A 21038-nucleotide genomic window follows, 5' to 3' on the forward strand; every position below is an offset into this window, starting at 1 on the left:
AAAATACAAAAAAAAATTGGACCTATAATCAAAGGCCTTGGGTTCAAATCTTAGCTCTGCTATTGATGTTATTATTCAAATACATCCCCCATATTCACTTCATTTTTCATCCCAGTAGACTTAAAATTAATCAATTACAAGTCCATTTGGATTAAAAAGAAAGGTGTTCTTTTTAATATGCAAATAAGTTTGGGAAAGTTGGTGGCTATCAAACATTCATGCATATATGTAAATTGCTGCCCTCCTAATTGCTAAAGGTATAGGATAGTAAGATTTAGATTTTAAGTGGATCATAGAGTCCACCATGGTCAGCTCCCACATTTTACATAGATCATACAAGTAGTAAGAAGAAAAGCCAGGATTCAAACTCAGATCTTATGATTTCAAATTCAATGTTTTTTTCCCCACTATATCATGTTGTTAGAGAAATAGAGAGATTAAAATATTTACCCAAGGTAAAAAAGTTAAATCATCCTAGAAGTTGTAATTCCTTAATCTCTGTGGTTTTTCAATTTAACATTTGCCTTTTCAACAAAAGTTTTCTTAATATGTCTTAATTTACTATGGCTATAGTCTCAGGGAAAGAGTATACAGCACCTTTGAACACACACACACACACACACACACACACAGACATCTTCCAAAAAAAGTAACAACAAAGGTGCATATCTAAAAATATTGGAAGCAATTCAGAGATGAATACCAAGTTCCTTGTTACAACTTGGTTGAGAAGACCATCCCTTGGAAAGACATTGTAGCAATTCTTCATCCTTTCCTCCAGTAGTTTTGTATCCTGAAGCACATTTGTAATGTAGAGTTTCTTGAATTTTATATAACATCTTCTGGTCAGAAAAGAAGCCATTATGCAAGACTGGTTTTTTACATTTTTCTGTATAAAAAGAAATATTCTACCTCAGTTTTAATAATGCAATTAAACTCTTTTGCACTTAAACAGTGAATTTAAAGAAGTAGAGGAATGTTATACTGAATTTTAATTTCATTCTTTTTACTTCTTAGGCTTTGATTAAACTTTGAAAAATTCTATATTATAAGAAGCTAGAATATTTTTTTTTCTAGGCAAAGTAAAAAAAGAAACCTGTTGAATGCTTTTGAAAGCCAATTGGATATGCAAAGAATATTTTTAACTTGAAAATTTTGCATTTCCTATCTCTATATTTACAAATCCCACTTTCTTCTACCATGTCACTGAAGATGAGTAAGCATCTGCCTTTAGCAAGCCTAGATAGGCTTTATAAAATGTCCCAACATGTCAGAATATCAGAAAGAAGTATATCCTAGCTCCCCATCAAATCTCCTCCACAAAGATCTAAAAGTGCACAAGAAAAAATTCTTATTAAGAAAGGTAAGAAAAAGTCATAATGAGTCATTTCTCTAGCCCAGGTCAAGTTAGGGGGACAGAGAGGTTGATAGATAAGGACAGGATTTGACCAGGAGTGCATGGCTGGTGGAACATTCCAGTGGCCAAAGATTTGAAAGAGTAACAAGATTAGGCACCAGGGCAAGAAAGACTAAGGCAGGAAGAGATTATGGAGGTGGGGAGGGAACCTTGTCAGCTTTGTCATCCACTACTCAGTTCTGAATTGGACTGGGGGAGGGCAAAGGGAACCTGCACAAAGGTGTGGCAGAGAGGATCAGTTGCAGTATGGGATTCTGGCTGTGACTTGAGCAAAGAATGGGTTCAGAAGCAAAAAGTGGCCACATGGTTCTGATCTCAGGAGTGGAGCAGGGACTCCATTCTAGCCTCTAGCCCAAGCTGAGGCCTACAGTGGAATAACTAGGGTAAGTCTCACACAAAGGGGAGTTTGCAGGGCAGAGCCTAGATAGTGGAGAGGAAGCAGAAAGCTGCCTAAACTCTCCCCAGTTTCCCCCAGAAACAATGTTAAATTAAGCCTCTAAAACAATTCTGGAGTGACAGAATTCACAAAAAGATGAACTGAAACCAATTTCCAGCCCAAGATGACTTAGAAGGACTTCAGGAAAGGTCTGTCTCACTTGGTTAAAAGGGAAGCATAGCCTAGTGAAGGCAGTGTTGGGACAAGCCAGGGGGAGGTTCTTAGCCACAGCATAGATCATCAACTGAGAGGCCCCATGGCCCTGACTCAACAGGCCAGTGGCAAAGCAGGCCAGTTGTGAGGCCTCCAGCTCCAGCACAGAATGCAAACTGCCAGCTCCAGAACCCAGGACACAACAAACACAAGTAGACTGGGCTACCCTAGTGCAGAGCAAACTGCCAGTCCCAGAGGCCCTGGCACAGAAAGCCAGTCATCAGGCCCCTGGCTCCCAGTGCACGAAGCTTGGGACAGTGCCCTCCTGCACCCCAGAAGCGGAACTCAACTTTAAAAGTCATGAAATAGGTTTAAAAATGAGCAAAAAGAGGGAGAATGTAAAAATTATTGGACTACCTGAAAGTCATGACCAAAAATAGGTCCCAGATGGCATCTTTCAAGAAACAAATACAAGACTCAAAAGAAGAATAAAAAGGTAAATAGGAAAGGGGGGGAAAAACATGGTATTCAATAAAGTTAAACTGTTTCCATCCCTACATAGGAAGATGATACTTGCAAGTCTCAAGAACTCTTTATTAGGGAAGTTAGAAAGAGTATACATATATAGAGAGTGTGTTATAAACTGACTTTGATGTTACAATAAAAAAGTTGGAGAAGAAAAAAGAGAATTGTACTGGGAGAAGAGGAAAGGGGGAGGTAGAATGGAGCAAATTATATCACATGAAGAGGTATGAAAGACCTATTATAGTAGAGAGAAAGAAAGGAGGAGGTGAGCATTGCTTGAACCTTACTTTCATCAGATTTAACTCAAAGAGGGAATAACATACACATTCAGATAAAGAAATCTATCTTACTGTATAGGGAAGTAGGAAGAGAAGGGGATAGGGAAACGGGGATGTAGATTGATAGAAGGGAGGGCAGATTGAGGGAAGTGGTGCTCAGAAGCAAAACACTGGTGAAGAAGGACAGGGTGAAATGAGAGAGAAAGTATAAACAGTAGTAAATAGGATGGAGGAAAATACACAGTAATCATAACTGTGAATGTGTGTTGAGGGCCAAGGTGAGCCAGTCCAGTCATGGGTAGAGTCTGGACCAGGATTCCCCTGGACCCCACTCCCCACATGGGCTAATTATGGCTCAGGGTGTTGGCTCACCATTTTTCCATGACTAGCAAGGGCATGATTCCTGAGAAGTGACCCCCAAGGATTGCACAGCTGCCAATAATTAAGTACAAGCCAGTTAATTATTTTTTCCATGAGAAAACCAGATGCAACTGCCTCTGTTACAAAAACCCTTGCCCCAGAAAACATAAACAGAGTACCCTGATAGTTCCTACCTGGCTCGCATGTTGTCATTTCATTGCCACACCCTTACATTCGGCCTGCACCCCTTTGGTACAGGCATCAAATGTAAATGGGATAAACTCTCCCATAAAATAGAACCAGATATAAGAGTGGATTAAAAAACAGAATCTTACAATATGTTGTTTACAAGAAACACATTTGAAGCATACAGATATGCACAGAGTAAATGTAAAAGACTAGAGCCGAATATATTATGTTTCAGTTAAAGTATCTCAGACAAAGCAAAAGCAAAAATAGATCAATTAAAAGAGACAAGAAAGAAAACTACATTTTGCTAAAAGATACCATAGACAAGGAAGTAAGGTTGATACTAAACATATATGCACTAAGTGTTATATGTCCAAAATCTTAGAGGAGAAGTTAAATGAGTTACAGGAAAAAATAGAAGCAAAACTATACTACTGGAGAATCTCAACCTCCACCTTTCAAAACTAGATAAATATAACCACAAAATAAGCAAGGAGATGAGTAGACTTTTAGAAAAGTTAAATATGGTAGAGGGGTGTGTGGAGCCAAGATGGCAGAGTAAAAGAAGGGACTTGCTTAAGCTCTCACACCAACCACCTCCAATACCTGTAAAATATGACTCTAAACAAAAGAGCTACAGAACCCACAAAGTGACAGAGAAGCAAATCTACTGAAGGCAGCCTGGCAGAGTAATAGAAAAGGTCTATTGCACCAGCCTCTGAGCCCGGCACAGTCCCAAATGAGCCCCACAAGCTCAGTCTTGGGGTGACCCTAACTAATGGCCCAGACTGGCCAGAGCAGACTTCAAGAGAGTGAATCACTAGGAGCTGTGGCAGTTTCCAGACTTCTCAACACATAAACACCAAAGAGAAAGTAAAAGGTCAGTGGGGAACTCTGTTGGAACTGGGTGACGGAAGATTGTGGTCTGGCCCCTACCCCCAGGGCAAGACATGGCAGCGGCATGGTGGCTACAGCTCCTGTCATGTGGCTGCCTCCTGAGCTCCTGGCCTGCAGATCAAAAGGGGACCAAGCAACCATTCAGAGGGTAATCACTCTTGCTTTGACCAGCTTGGATCTGGATCACAGTATTGGCTGTGGCATTTGGGTGTGTGGCAGTGTGCCAGAGCTTGTGGGGACTGTAGAGAGGGCACCCTCCTAACACCTCTGACAGCTGTGAAAACCCCAGCAATTTGGGGCATAGCTCTCTCTATTCTGGAAGCAGAGTTCTACCATAGCAAAGAGCTCAAAAGTCAAGTAATTGGCTGGCAAGATGAGCAAGCAGAGGAAGCACAATCAGACCATAGAATCCATTTTGGGGGACAAAAAGGATCAAAGCATGGAATGGGAGGAAGAAAACAAAGTCAAAATTCCTGCATCAAAAGCTTCCAAGAAAAATATGAATTGGCTACATACCATGGAGGAGCTCAAGAAGGATTTTGAAAATCAAATAAGGGAAGTGGAGGAAAAATTGGAAAGAGAAATGAGAATGATGCAAGAAAATCATGAAAAGAGAGTCAACAACTTGCTAAAGGAGACCAAAAAAAATTATTAAGAAAATAACACCTTAAAAAATAGACTAACTCAAATGGCAAAAGAGGCCCAAAAAGCCACTGAGGAGAAAATTTTCCAAATGGAAAAAGAATTTCAAAAACTCACTGAAGAGAAAAATTCCTTCAAAATTAGATTGGAACAAATGGAAGCTAATGAATTTATGAGAAATCAAGATACTATAAAACAGATCCAAACAAATGAAAAAATATAAGGCAATGTGAAATATCTCATTGGAAAAACCACTGACCTGGAAAATAGACCCAGGAGAGAATTTAAAAATTATTGGGGCAGTTAGGTGGTGCAGTGAATAGAGCACTGGCCCTGAAGTCAGAAGGACCTGAGTTCAAATCCAGCCTCAGATACTTGACACACTTACTAGCCATGTGACCTTAGGCAAGTCATCTCACCCCAGCTGTCCTCCAAAAAAAAAAAAAAAGCAAAAAAAAAAAAAGTTATTGGACTATCTGAAAGCCACGATCAAAGAAACAGCCTAGAAATCATCCTTCAAGAAAAATCTCAAGGAAAATTGCTCTGATATCCTAAAACCAGAGGGCAAAATAGAAATTGAAAGAATTCACTGATTGCCTTTTGATCAAAAAGATCCCCAAAGTAAACTCCTAGGAATATTATAACCAAATTCTAGAGTTCCCAGGTCAAGGAGAAAATATTACAAGCAGCCAGGAAGAAGCAATTTGAGTATTGTGGGAATACAATCAGGATCACACAAGATCTAGCAGTTTCTACATTAAGGGATAGAAAGACTTGGAATATGATATTCTGGAGGTCAAAGGAGCTGGGATTAAATCATAAGGAGCTTATTAAAGTTGAACTATTTACATTCCTACGTGGAAAAATTATCATTGTAACTCATGAGACTTTTCTCAGTATGATGATAGTTGAAGGGAATATATGTGTGTGTGTATATATGTGCATGTGTGTGTATACATACATATACATGTATGTATAGGAGGGTGTATGTTTGTATAAATATATATGTGAGTGTGTGTATATGTGTTAATGTATACATTGACAGAGGACACAGGGTCAGTTGAATAGGAAGGGATGATATCTAAAAAAGAAAATCAAGAGGTAAGAGAGGAATATAATGGGAGAAGGAGAAAGGGAGAGAGAGAAAATAGGTTAAATTATCTCATATAAAAGAGGCAAGAGAAAACTGTTACAATGGAGGGGAAGAGCAGGATGGTGAAAGGGAATAGATCAATCTTACTCTCATTGAATTTGTCTTAAGGAGGGAATAACATATACTCAATGGTGTATCTTACCCTACAGGAAAGTAGCTGATTGGGGGAGATAGTAGTTAGAAGCAATCACTTTTGAAAAGGGACAGGGTCAAAGGAGAAAATAGAGTAAGTGGGGGGCAGGATAGGATGGAGGGAAATATAGTTAGTCTTTCACAATATAACTACTATGGAAACATTTTGCATACCTACACATGTACAACCTATATTGAATTGCTGGTCTTCCCAGTGGGGGTGGGTGAGGAGGGAAGAAGGGAAAGAATCTGGAAATCAAAGTTTTAAAAACAAATATTTAGAAAAATGTTTTTTTACATGCAACTGGGAAATAAGATATACAGGCACTGGGGTATAGAAATCCAGTATTTGGGGGAAATTTATATCTCCAAATGCTTACATTAATAAAATAGAGGAAGAGGAGATAATGAATTGGGCATGCAACTAAAAAACCTAGAAAAAGAACAAGTAAAAATTCCTAATTAAACACCAAATTAGAAATTCTGAAAATCAAAGGAGAGATTAATAAAATTGAAAGCAAGAGAACTATTGAACTAATAAATAATACTAAGAGATGATTCTATGAAAAAACCAATAAAATAGATAAACCTTTTATTAATTTGATTAAAAAAGAAGAAAACCAAATTACCAGTATCAAAAATGAAGAGTGAATTCACTACCAATGGAGAGGAAATTAAATAATTAGGAGCTATTTTGCCCAACTGTATGTCAATAAATCTGACAATCTAAGTGAAATGAATGAATGCTTGCAAAAATATAAATTGTCCATATTAACAGAAGATAAAATAAATACTTAACTCCATTTTTAGACAAAGAAAATGAACAAGCCATTAATGAATTCATTAAGAAAAAATATCCAGGAACAAATGGATTGGTAAGTATACTCTACCAAACTTTTAAAGAACAATTAATTCCAATACTATATAAAATAGCCCGAGTAATCCTACCAAATTATTTTTATGATACAAATATGGAGCTGATACCTAAGCCAGGAAGAGTCAAAATAGAGAAAGAAAATTATAGACAATTTCCCTAATGAATATTGATGCAAAAAGTTTAAATAAAATATTAGCAAAGAGATCACAGCAATTTATCACCAGGCTAATACACTATGACCAGATAGGATTTGTACCATGAATGCAGGGCTGGTTTCACATTAGGAAAACTATTAACATAATTAACCATATCAATAAGAAAACCAACAGAAATCATATGATTATCTCAATAGATGCAGAAAAATCTTTTGACAAAATACAGTACCCATTCCTATTAAAAACACTAGAGAACATAGGAATGAGTGGAGCTTTCCTTAAAACAATAAGTAGTATCTATCTAAAACCATCAGCAACCATAATCTCTAATGGGGATAAACTAGAGGTCTTTCCAATAAGATCAGGTGTGAAACAAGGATACCCATTAACACCACTATTATTCAATAACATTCTAGAAATGTTAGCTTTAGCATTAAGAAGACAATTGGGAATTAGAATAGGCAATGAGGAAACAAAAGTCACTCTTTGCAGATGATATGATGGCATACTTATAGAATCCTAGGGAATCAACTAAAAAACTACTTGAAATAATTAACTTTAGGGGTGGCTAGGTGGTGCAGTGAATAGAGCACCAGCCCTGGAGTAAGAAGGACCCAAGTTCAAATCCAGCCTCAGATACTTAACACTTACTAGCCATGTGACTGTGGGCAAATCACTTAACCCTAATTTCCCTGCCCTCCATCCTCCAAAAAGCAAAAATATACATACATACATATATACATATATAAAATTAACAACTTTAGAGAAGTTGCAGGATATAAAATAAACCCACCTAAACTTTATTATTTCTATGTATTACCAACAAAGCCCAGCAGCAAGAAATAGAGAAATTCTATTTAAAGCAACTGGACACAATATAAAATATTTGGGGGTTTACTTGCCATTACACACCTAGGAACTATATGAACAGAATTACAAAATACTTTTCACACAGATAATGTCAGATCTAAACAAGTGGAAAAATAGCAATTGCTCATGGGTAGGCCAAGCTAATATAATAAAAATAGTATATAGCACAATAATTATATGCACCAATCAAATTACCAAAAATTATTTTATAGAAATAGAAAAAATGATTAATAAATTTCATCTGGAAGAACAAAAGTTCAAGAATATCAAGAGAATTAGGGGGGAAAATGCAAAGAAAAGTACCCTAACCATACCAGATCTATTACTATATTATAAAGTAGCAATCATCAAAACTATTTGGTACTGGCTAAGAAATAGAATGTTGGATCAATGGAATAGATTAGGTACACATGACACAGTAGCAAATTTGTATAGTGGTCTATTTTTTAACAAACCTAGATTCCAGGACAAGAACTCACTGACAAAAACTGCTGGAAAAACTGGAAAACAGTATGGCAAAATCTAGACATAGACCAAAATCTTATGCCATATACCATGATAAGATCAAAATGGAGACACATTTTAGATATAAAAGGTGATATCATAAGCAAAGTAGAAGATCAAGGAATAGCTTACTTGTCAGATCTATGGAGAATGGAAGAATTTATGACTGCCCAATAAATAGAGAGCATTATGAAATAAAAAATGGATAATGTTGATTATATTAAATTAAAAAGCTTTTGCACAAACAAAACCAATGAAACCAAAATTAGAAAGAAACCAAAAAGCTGGGAAACAATTTTTACAGCAAGTATTTCTGATAAAGGCCTCGTTTCTCAAATATATAGAGAACTCAGTCAAAATTATGAGAACACAAGTCATTCCCTAATTGATAAATGGTCAAAGGATATGAACAGGCAGTTTTCAGATGAAGAAATTAAAGATATCTATAGTCATAAGGAAAAATGCTCTAAGTCCCTACTGATTACAGAAATGCAAATTAAAACAACTCTGAGGTACCACCTCATGCCTAGCATATTGGCTAATATGATAGAAAAGTGAAATGATAAATGTTGGAGAAGATGTGGGAAAATTAGAACTCTAACACATTGTTACTGGAGTTGTGAACTGGTCCAACAAGCATGGAGAACAATTTGGAACTACACCCAAAAAGCAAACAAACTGTGCATACCATTTGATCCAAAAATACCACTAGTAGATAGGTATCTCAAAGGGATCATAACAAAAAGGAAAAGGACCTACATGTACAACAAAAACTTTTATAGCAACTCTTTTTGTGGTGGCAAAGAATTAGAAATTGAGAGGACATCCATCAACTGGGGAATGGCTGAACAAGTTGTGGTGTATGAATGTAATGAAATATTATTGTGCTATAAGAAATGATGAGCAGACAGATTTCAGAAAAACCTGGAAAGACTTACTTGAACAGATGCTGAGCAGAACCAGAAGAACATTGGACACAGAGACAGCAACATTGTGCAGTGATCAGTTTTGACAGACTTAGCTTTTCTCAGCAATACAATAATCTAAGACAATTCCAAAAGACTCATGATGGAAAATGCCATAGACATGCAGAGAAAGATCTATGCAATCTGAATTTTCTTTCTTTTTTTATTTTATTTTTTCTTTCTTGTGGTTTTCTCCTTTTGTTCTGATTCTTCATTCACAATATGACTAATTTGGAAATATGATTAAAATGATTGTACATGCCTATATCAAATTGCTTGGTGTTTTGGGGAAGAGGGAAGGGAAAGAGGGAGGGAGTAAAAAAATTGGAATTCAAAATCTTATAAAGGTGAATGCTGAAAACTATCTTTACATGTAACAGGAAAAAATAAAATACTACTAAGTGGAAATTTAAAAAAAAGAAGTGTACAGAGATTAGTACTAGTATAAAGTCTAACATCAAAAAGTAGTAAGGAAAAACAAGCAAACACAAAAAGAATTCCACCATAAACATGTAATAGAGAAGCTCTAGAAACAAACCCAGAAGAAGAGAATAACAACAACAACAAAAAATCTACAAGCAAAATTTCAAAGGAAAATGCAACTTGGACACAGGTCCAACCAGAATTCTCAGAATAGTAAAAGCAAGAGTTTAAAAATGATTTTAAAAACCTAATGAGCTCAGTAGAAAAACAATGGGAAAAGAGTCTAGAACTAGGGAATAATGATAGGGGAAGACAATTAACAGTTTGGCACAAGAAGTACAAAATCTTGCCCATGAAAATAACTCCCCGAAAACTAGTATCAACCAAATAGAAGGTAATGATTCCATGAGTCTTCAAGAAATATTAAAACAAATTTAAAAGACAGGAAAAAATAGAAGAAATATGAGGTATCTCATAGCAAAAGCACACCTGGAAAACAAGATCAAGGACAGAGAATTTAAGAATCACTGGAAGGAGCAACTAGGTGGCATAGTGATTAGAGAACTAGTTTTGGAGTCAGGAGGACCTGAGTCAAATTCAGTCTCAGGTACTTACTAGCTGTGTGACCTTGGGCAAATCACTTAATCCTGATTTTCTCAAAAAAAGAATCACTGGACTACTTGAAACCCAAAAAGGAGTCTGAATATCATATTTTTTCAAATCATAAAAGAAAACTGCCCAGATCTCTGAAGATTAGAGGGAAAAGTAGAAATTGAAATAATTCACTAGTCACTTTCTCAAAGAAAGCCATAAATGAAAGCTTTCAAAAAAACTATAGCCAAAATCCACAGTTTTCCACACCAAAGAAAAATACTGCAAGAAGCCAGAAAAAAAGAATATAAATATCAAGGAGGCACAATCAGGGTCACAAATGACTTAGCCACCATTGTAATAAAAGAGCAGAGAGCTTAGAATATGATTCTAGAAGGTAAAAGACTTAAGTTTATGACTAAAAATACCTTCCAATAAAACAGTATAATCTGGGAGGAGAGGGGGGAATTTCTAATGAAAAACAATACTTCTAAGGATTCCTAATTTTTTTTAAAAAGACCAAAATTGGGTAGAGAATTTGAGATTCAAACACAGGATTTGAGAGAAACATTAAAATGGTAATTATAAGTGAGCAGACATAAGGGGCTTAACAAGGTTTTACTTTACATTCTTACATTGGAAGATGGTACATGTATGCCCTCAGAATTATCATTATCAGAGATCACAGAGGGAGTCTAATTAGAGAGATCAAAGAATGATAATGTTTTGATAATTGTAAAAAGAATGGAAAGGTAGAGGAAGAAGAATACACTGGGAGGGTGGTGAAGGGAGAGAAAGAACAGGAAAAGTTATTTCACATAAATGAGGCATGTGAGTAGAAGTCTATACAAGAAGGAAGATGTGGGTAGTACAGGCAAAATTTGAACACCACTCTCATCTAACTGATCAAAGGAGGGAAGAATACATATATAGACAATTGGGTTCAGAAACACATTTCAGACAACAGGGATAAAGGAGAAAAAAGTATTAAGAGAAAGGGGGAGGAGTGAAATAAGAGGGATGGTAAATTAAAGAAGGGATTAGTTAAAACAATTTGAACTCTTAAAAGAGAGCAGGAAACAAAGAAAAGGAACACTATAAGAAACTGAGATGAAGGGTAACACATAATTAACAATCATAACTGTGAATGCAAATTGGATATATTCATCCATAAAACAGAAGAGAATAGCACAATGGACTACAAACCAGAATCTAACTATGTATTTTTACATGAAACACACTTGAAATAGAAAAATATATAGAATTAAGAAAAGGGAATAGAACAGAATCTATTATGCTTCAACTAAACTAAAAAAATCAGTACTAGGAAATATGAATCCAGCAAAGCAATAGTAAAAAGAGACCTAGTTAAAAAAGAAAAACAAGGAAGCTATCTTTTCCTGAAAGGTACCAAAGATAATAAATTAACATCAGTACTAAATACTTATGCAATAAATGGCATCGCATCTAAATTCTTAAAGGAAATGTTAAAATACTTACAAGTAGAAGTAGATTGTAAAACTGTAATAGTAAGGGACCTTAATTTATCCCTCTCAGTCCTGGGTGAATCTAACCCCTCTCCCTCCCCCCCAAATAATTAATAAATGAAAGACCTGAATAGAACTTTAAAAAAATTAGATATGATAGCCCTCTGGAAAATATTAAGTGGGAATATAAAGTAATATCTCTCTCTCTTTTTTTTTTTTTTGCTTTTTGGAGGGCAATTGGGGTTAAGTGACTTGCCCAAGGTCACATGGCTAGTATTTTTGTTAAGTGTCTAATTTGAACTCAGGTCCTCCAGACTTCAGGGCCAGTGCTCTATTCACTGCACCACCTAGCAACCCCATAATATGTCTATTTCTAAACTGTGTATTGTACCCTCACAAAAAAATTTACTACGTATTACGACACTAAAAACCTCACAGAAAAATGCAAAAAAACAGAACCACTAAATGCATTTTTTTTACTAACCACAATATGGCAAAAAATTATATTCAATAAAGGGCCTTTGAAGCAAAGATTAAAAACTAATTGGAAACTAAGTAACAATCCCAAAGAATGGGTATGTCAAAGAACAAATTATAGAAACAATCAATAATTTCATTAAAGATGGTGAAAACAATGAAACAACATTAAACTTTTGGGATACAAACATAGTGTTTAGGGGGAAATTTATATCTCTAAACATTTTAATTAATAGACTAAAGGAAAAGCAAATCAATGAATTGGCCATTCAACTAAAAAAAACCTAGAAAACTACCCAATTAAAATTCCACAATTAAACACTTTGGGAATAACAATTTAAAAATTTAAATAAAATATTATCAAGGAGAATGCAGTAACATAGATCAAATATGGGAGGTACTGTGACCAAGTTGGATTTACAACAGAAATACAGACTTGGTTCAATATTAGGAAAACTATAAACATAATTAAGAAAACAACAAAATTTAAAAAAACAACAAAAATCATACAATTACATCAAACAATGAAGAAAAAGCTTTCAACAAAAAGAAATACCCTTTCCTGTTTAAAAAAAAAAAACACTTGGAAGCATAAGCTTAAATAGAGTTTCCTAAAATGATAAGTAGTTATCTGTCTAAAACCAAGAGTCAGCATCACCTGTAATAGAGATAAGTTAGATGCCTTTCTGAAGGAGTAAAGCAAGGGTATCCATTAACACCATTACTATTCAATATAGTTCTAAAATTATAGCTATAACCCTTAGGAGAAAATTGAAGGAATAAATATAGGGCAAAGAGGAAACAAAATCACATTTTGCAGACAATATGATACTTAACCTAGGGGAACCTAGAGAGTCAACTAAAATCCAACTAATTAAAACAATAAATTCAGTAAAGTTGCAAGATACAAAATAAACCAAAAGATATCACCATCATTTCTGTCTATTACCAGCATAATACAACAAGAGATAGGAAGAAAAATTCCATTTAAAATAACTACAGAAAGCATAAAATGCTTGAGAGTCTAACTGTTAAAGTACAATCAGAAACTATATGAACACAATTACAAAATACTTTTTAGACAAATTAAGACAGATGTAAATAACTGGAGGAATATTACTTGCCATGAATAGGTTAAGCCAATATAGTCCATATGATATTACCTTTTCATTTATTCAGTTCCATGCATATCAGACTACCAAAGGTTTATTTTATAGAGCTGACAAAAATTATACCAAAATGCATTTGGATGAACAAAAAGCCAAGAATATCAAGGGAATTAATGAAAAAAGTGGGGAGAAAGGGATGAGATTTCAAACTACACTACAAAGTCACAATCATCCAAAAAAAGTTAAGTTTTTACTGGTTAAGAAGTACTGAGGTTGAACAGTGGAATAGGTTAGGCACACAGTATACAGAAACAAGTGAGCACAGTAGTGTAGTCTTTGATAAATCCAAAGACCCCAGCCACTGGAGTATGAATTCATTATTTGACCAAAACTGCTGGGAAAACTGGAAATAAATCTGATAAAAACTAGGTATAAACCAGCATCCCACATCTGATACCAAGATAAGCTCCAAATGAATACATGATTTAGATATCAAATGTGAGATCACAAAGTTACATGGAAGAAATCATTTGCCAGATCAATAGATAGGGAAAAACTTTGTGACTAAACAAGAAATAGAGAGGTTTGTAAGAGTTAAAATAAACAATTTTCATCAAATAAAACTGTAAAGGTTTTATCTTTTTTAATGCATCTAAAATTAGAAGAGAACAGGCAAATGCAGAGAGGGAAATTTTTGCCACAAATTTCTCTAATAAATATCTCAATTTTGAAAGATATAGAGAACTGACTCAAATTTATGAGATCAAGAGCCACTCACTCCCCAACTGATAAATTGTCAAGGGATATGAATAGTTTTTTGAGGAAACTATAAATAGTCAGCATATGTTTTGTACCAAGTCCTCAGATTTGCTTTATGACCATTTGTTATTTTCTAGAAGGAAAATTGTGGTGTGGAAACTCTTTGTACCAATACAGAGTTCAACCCCTACAATTCATCTATGACTTACTGGATAAATCCTAGAGAGTTGAAGGCACCTAGAGAGTAAATACTATAATCATTGTCACACACTCTATTCCCTATGTCATATACTTTTTTAAAAAACTAAACCATTCACAAGGTTTTATTTTGTCCCTGACACATTCAAACTAATTTCTTTCACAATCAAAGACATTTCATTGGGAAATGTAAACTGACTTACTGAAACACTCTGGCTTTGGGGACCATCCTTCTGATGTACATGTAGTTATATCTTCTTGTTTCCCAGTCTTAGTTGAGTATCCAGCCAAGCAAGAAAATGAAAGCTTTTTGTTTAGATCCATTGGAAAGTAATGATTTTTAAAAGTATAGTAATATTGAGCAATTCTTCCATGTTCAACATTAGGCATATCACATGATTTAGCTAAAAAAAAAATAAGTGGTGGGGAGAGATTTTTTTATATTGTTTAAAGTCTTTTTTAACTAGATTTTATTTTAATCAACAAAAATGCATTCTTTCTTCCTCCCATTCTACCCCATCCCCATACTCTCTGCCCAATTGAGAATGAAAGAAAAACAAAAGCCTTTTACAAACATTTGCAATCAATCAAAACAGATTTCCACATCAGTCATAACTTAAGAAAATATATTTATAAATGTATATATGTGCATATGTGTGTGCATATAAAGCACATATACAAGCAGCTTTTCAGAGGACTGCTGCTGTGAAGAACTCTCAATATTCTGATTACATAGTATAGTGGACTTTCTATTCAATAACAAATCAGAGTAAAACATTCATAGAAAATCAAAATACAGCATTCACAATGTTACAACTGATCACAGAAAAGCAAAATAAAGCATTCACCATGTCACAACTCAACAACTTATCACTAAAATGGCCACATAGTTTTTGCCAAAGTGGTCACATAGTTTTAAAAAAAATACATTCATTTAGTCAATTACAAAATCTTTAATTCAATCACAAAGTACAAAAGTCAAAGTTCTCCACCCCTAGGTCACAGTAAATCATAATCTTCTCAGTCAGTACACAGTATCCAAGTAAAGTCTTCTTTCAGCTTGACTCAAGGCTTACTCTCAGCTTCCATGGTTCTTCTTCCATGGTCCCAGCTCCAACTGTCACCTGGGTTCAAAGGCAGGCAGCTCCCAGTTCTTTGTCCAGCTCCTTGTCCAGTTCTTCATCCAGTTCCCCTTCCATATTGAAGTTCAGAGTGTCCAGTCCACCTCAAGTCCTTTACAGTTCCTGTTTCTGGGAAGACAAAGCTTGACAGAGCCACAATAATATTCATGCATATTGCCAGCACCATCATCAATTCACTATCTGCCTGTGAAATCAACTCAGACCCACCAACAAGGTCTGAGAACTCAACACAAATCATCAACATAGAAATCAACACAGACCACAAACAAGGTCCAAGAGGTCAGCACAAATCATCAGTAAAGTCCCAGGACCTCCAAAACCCTCCTCCAGGACTTCTGTAAACATACAACCAGAAAATCCTCTTTCAGGGCTTCCAGGAAGGTCCCAGAGCTTCTGTAGAAAGTATCACAAATGAACATCAACACAGACAGAGCAGACAGAGTGCCAGGATACCACAAGTTTTCTCTTCCTTGACTCTGCCACCACAAGAGTGCTCTTCTCAGTTCTCTGTCTCTAGCCATGGGGCTCTCCTTATATATGGTCATTAGCTCCTCTCTAGAAGTTCATAAGTTCTAGGGTTCACAAGTTGTGGGGTTCACACATTCTGTTTCTTAACAGATTTGATTCAAGGCTCAAAAGAAATTTGAACTGAAACAAGGTGTTAATTCAATAGCTGAAACAAGGTGTTAATTACTTCTGTGCTTGCCATTACAGTGTATCAATCTGTGTTGCGCCCTTCACCTATCAAGAGATGGGTAACATATTTCATCATCTGTCCTCTACAATTGTGGTTGATTGTTATACTGATTTGACATTTCTTTTCCTTTGCCCCCAATTCCAACTTAGTTCTCTTCCCCTCTTTTTCCATTCTTCTCTTAAGATCATTAAGATATGACAGAACCATTCTTGGGCTTTCTGTCTAATTAAACTTTTTCTATTACTCCAAATGATGATAGGGTTCAGAGTGTATATGCCTGAGTATTAGAACATAAGCAGTTTGTCCTTGTTAAGTCTCTTATTGTTCAATTGTGTTTATCATTTTATGTTTCTGTAATGGGAATGTAAATTTTGAAGATCTTCCCTGCCCCTAGGCTAAAGTGCACCTGGAGCCTGAGGTGGGAGGCTTGTTTTTCAGTAGATACTTTTTGATTGGCCAGTGGGTCAATAAGGTTGTTACATTCTCTGAGCCAGGAGAAGGCTATATAAGCCCTGATGTGTAGCTTTGTTTTGGGGCTCACTTTGAGAAGTGTTCTGTGATTTGATCAGATGAAACTCTGGGAAGCCGTTGTTCAGGGCCCTCCAGCTTTGAAACCCAGACGTTGATTTGGTATACATGTAATAGTTGGACAGTTTGGAAAGCTGTCTACTTGATCTCTTTCTCTGTCTTGATAATTCTGTTTGTATATTCTGAAGTTTGGGGTGCTGACCTTTCTCCCCTGAACTAGGTAAACAATACATATGTTTGACTGATTAAAGTAAGCTTGTTAACCCATTTTGAGTTGCTTTCCTTTATCAAAGAAGATCCAAGAACCTGTGTTGGCAGACACCCTGGGGACGCTGGGGTGCTTGCTGCTACAGTTTCTCATAACTCCTATGTTTGAACTTCAAAGTTTCTATGTAGCTCTGTCTTTTCATCAGGAATTCTTGGAAGACTCTTTTTTCATTAGAGATGCATTTCTTCCTCTGTAGGATTATACTAACAGCAGTTAGATGACACCGTGGACAGAGAACTGGGTTGGAATCTTCCTAACACTTACTGGCTGTGTGATTCTGGGCGAGTCAATTAACCCTGTTTGCCTGGTTTTCTCATGTGTAAATGAGCTGGAGAAGGGAATAGCAAACCTTTATCCTTGCCAAGAAAACTCCAAAATGGGATTACAAAGAGTCAGACGTAACTAAAAATAAATGACCAAATAAACACACGCTAAAAAAAGGATTATACTCAGTTTTATTGGCTATAAGCCTATATCCTTTGCCTTTCTCTGCTGCTTTAATAGTAGTGCCTGCTAAATTGTGTGTGATCCTGACATGGATCCTCAGTTCTTGAATTCTTTCTTTACAGATACTTGAGGTATTTTTGATTTGCCTAGAAGTTCTAGATTTTACCTGTAATGTTCCTTGGCATTTTCATTTTGGGGTTTCTTTCAGGAAATGACTGGTGGTTCTTTCTATTTCTACTTTGCCTTCTGGTTCTAAGACATGTGGACAGTTTTCTTTTAAGATTTCTTGAAATATTAAGTCTAGTATCTTTTTTTTTTTAATGTGTCATTGCATTCAGGTAGTTGAATAGTGGTTTTTAAATTTTTTCCTTGATCTATTTTCCAGCTCAGTTGTTTTACTATGAGATACCTTACATTTTCTTCCACTTTTTCAGTCTCTTAACTTTGTTTTGATATTTCTTGTCTCATGGAGAAATTGACTTCTTTTTGATTCAGTCTAATTTTTAGAGAATTTTCACTTGGGCATAAGTAAAGTTTCTCTTTGGTCTGGGTCCTGCCCTGGTTATTCCCTGCAGGTTTCAGACTGGTCTGGAACTGAGTCACCACTCTGCTCCTGGTGTCTAAACCATACTCCTGCTACAAGATTATGAATGTCTTCCTTGAACAGTACACTCCACTACTTACTCCTAAATGCCCTAACCCCTTCAACCCTCAGGGCAGATCTTTCCTCAATCTGCCCTATATCTGACTCAGGATTGGGTAGTGAGTGAAAAAACTCCCAAGTGGCATCTGTTCCTGTACCCAACATGAGGTGTCTCTGTATGGATCTAGGATTTCCTCTTGTCCTATTATCTAGCCTCTCTCGTCACTGGAATGCTCTGCAGGATCCTGAACACATCCTTTCCCCAGTGTCCACAGACCTCTCTTTCTGATTCCCTGTGCTAACTTAGATTAGAAAAATGATTGTCTGAATTTTCTGGAATTTCCCCCATCAGGATTTGGTCTGTTGCATTTTCTAAATTATTTGGAAGATATAAGAAGGAGGCATAGGGGTGAGTGGGGGGGGACTGAAATTTTGGGAAATTTTTGATAATGTGGAAGAAAAAGATAATAAAAAGTAAAAATAAGAACCCAAAACATGCCCTACTAAATCCCAAACAATCTAATAAAAAAAAGTGCTGCAAAAACAGGAAAACAGCTTGGCAACAACTAGGTTTAGACAAACATATTACATGATATTTGACAACAAATTGCAAATGAATAACCTAAATATTTAAAGATCTTACCACAAAAAAAATTAGAAGGGAAGGGAATCATATATCTTTCACAGTTCTATGCAAGGGTGAATTTTTATTTTATTTACTTTTAGCTTTCAACATTCACTTATATAAGATGTTGAGTTCAAAATTTTCCCCCTCTCTCTGCTCCCCCTTCCCCAAAGTAGCATGCATTTTGATATAGGCTATACTTGTACAATCATATTAAACATTTCCAAATTAGTCATGTTGTGAAAGAAGGATCAGAATAAGGGTGAATTTTTAACAAAACAAGGGATGGAAACAATTACAGAGAATAATACAGATAATTTTGATTACATAAAATTGAAAAACATGAACAAAGAACAGTAGTTGACTGGGGGGAAACCCTTTTTATCAAATATTTCTGATAAGAATTTAATATCCAAGATATGTAAACAACTAATACAAAAATACAATGCTCTGCAGGATCCTAAACACACCCTTTCCCCAGTGTCCACAGACCTCTCTTTCTGATTCCCTGTGCTGACTTAGATTAGAAAAATGATTGTCTGAATTTTCTGGAATTTCCCCCATCAGGATTTGGTCTGTTGCATTTTCTAAATTATTTGGAAGAAATCAGAAGGAGGCATGGGAACAAAAATGATTCCCCTATAGATAATGGATTTTGGCCCACCTTGATCATAATGAATGTTTTGGGGATGTATTGCTATGGTCCAGGATTTTAATTAAAATTTTAATCAATATTCATTAATAATATTGGTCTGTAGTTCTTTTTCTCTTTTCTCTAACCTTCCCTGGTTTATGTATTGGGACTATATGTGTCTCCTGAGCAAGAGTTTGGTAGAATATTTTCTTTCTTGATTTTTGAGAGACTTTTTTCTCTGTAGAATAAAAGGTGCTACAAGAGATTGGAAATGAAAGTACCTACTAGTAACCGGCACCCAGAAGGGTTGGGGTGATTAAAATCCCAGGGATGAATTGGTGAGACTAATAAAAAGAATCATCATGGGGAAGTTAGGTGATAGATTTAGACTGCATGAATAGGTGTACAGGGTAATTTCTACAATACAACTCTGCTTCTATCTAGAGTTCCTCTCATAAACTGATATTTCCAAGAGTGAGGCACAACAACAATAAAAAAAAGCATGAGAAGGCAAGATATAGAAAAGTAATAATATAGAAATTGGTGACAAGTGCAGCTCCAGCACTTACTAATTGTGATATCTTAGTCAAGCCATTTAAACCTTAATAGCACGTTTCTTCTTTTATAAAATGAAGATAATAATATCAGCAATAGCTTCTTGGGTTGTTGCAAGGCTAGGGGAGTTTAAACATTTCTATTCTTCTGAACTTTCTTGGAATATCAATCTGTTGTGTGATATGACACTAGAACAAAAGGCAAAAATACTGAGATCTCTAAAATAGCATTTGGAAACAAGACTTGATTCAACTTCTTATAATATTGTCAGCTCTTTCAGTGTCTGATCTTTTTATTATTCCTAACTTTGAATAGATTTTTTAAATGAGGTAATCTTTTGTAAAGAAAAATGACCATTTTCATCCAAGGAAAGATCTATGCTAAATAACAGGGAAAATAATATTTATAGAAAACATAATAATATTTTTAAAAGGGCAAAAGGACAATAAGAGCACATAAACATATAAGTTAGATGATACTTTAGATTTATATTTAAAAGAGTATAATTTTACCTTCTGTGAAAAGTTCTCCTGAAAAGATCAGTATCATGGTAAAAGTCAATCCTTTTAGCCTCATCTTCAGTAGTTTAATAAAGCCATAAGCTATCCTGAAAGTATGCTAAAGTTTTCTTTAGTGAATACACCTAGCATTTCTCTGGAAAAAAGTTAATCATTTACAATAGTTGTCTATAGCTCTTTTTAAACACAGTTTATACATTTCATTTAAATCATTTAACAATTAACTTTGGTAACCTTCAAAAGAGGGGAAAAAATTAACATTCTAAATTTGAGTAAAAACTAAGTCCATAGAGTAAAGTCCACTGGTGCCACCAATTTCTCTTACTGTTATTAACCAATTTGGAATTTGAACAAAAGACTAGTGACCTTTACAAAAATTGTTTC

At 35.4% G+C, this 21038-nt stretch overlaps 1 protein-coding gene across 1 annotated transcript in view; it reads right to left on the reverse strand.

The window, feature by feature from the left end:
• Positions 1-20795, reverse strand: part of F13B (coagulation factor XIII B chain) — a 44790-nt gene extending 23995 nt beyond the window's left edge. The window contains exons 1-3 of the mRNA XM_069074473.1: positions 20649-20795; positions 14801-15001; positions 704-889 (exon numbers count right to left, since the gene is read on the reverse strand). Of these exons, the coding sequence (XP_068930574.1) occupies positions 704-889; positions 14801-15001; positions 20649-20712 (451 nt within the window). The 5' untranslated portion in view covers positions 20713-20795. The remainder of the gene's footprint in view (positions 1-703; positions 890-14800; positions 15002-20648) is intronic.
• Positions 20796-21038: the final 243 nt, after the last annotated feature.

This window comes from Petaurus breviceps, unplaced genomic scaffold, assembly GCF_028583685.1.
Source record: "Petaurus breviceps papuanus isolate PSGF00001 unplaced genomic scaffold, PetGlider_PUasm1.0 90895, whole genome shotgun sequence".
Classification (NCBI taxonomy): Eukaryota; Metazoa; Chordata; class Mammalia; order Diprotodontia; family Petauridae; genus Petaurus; species Petaurus breviceps.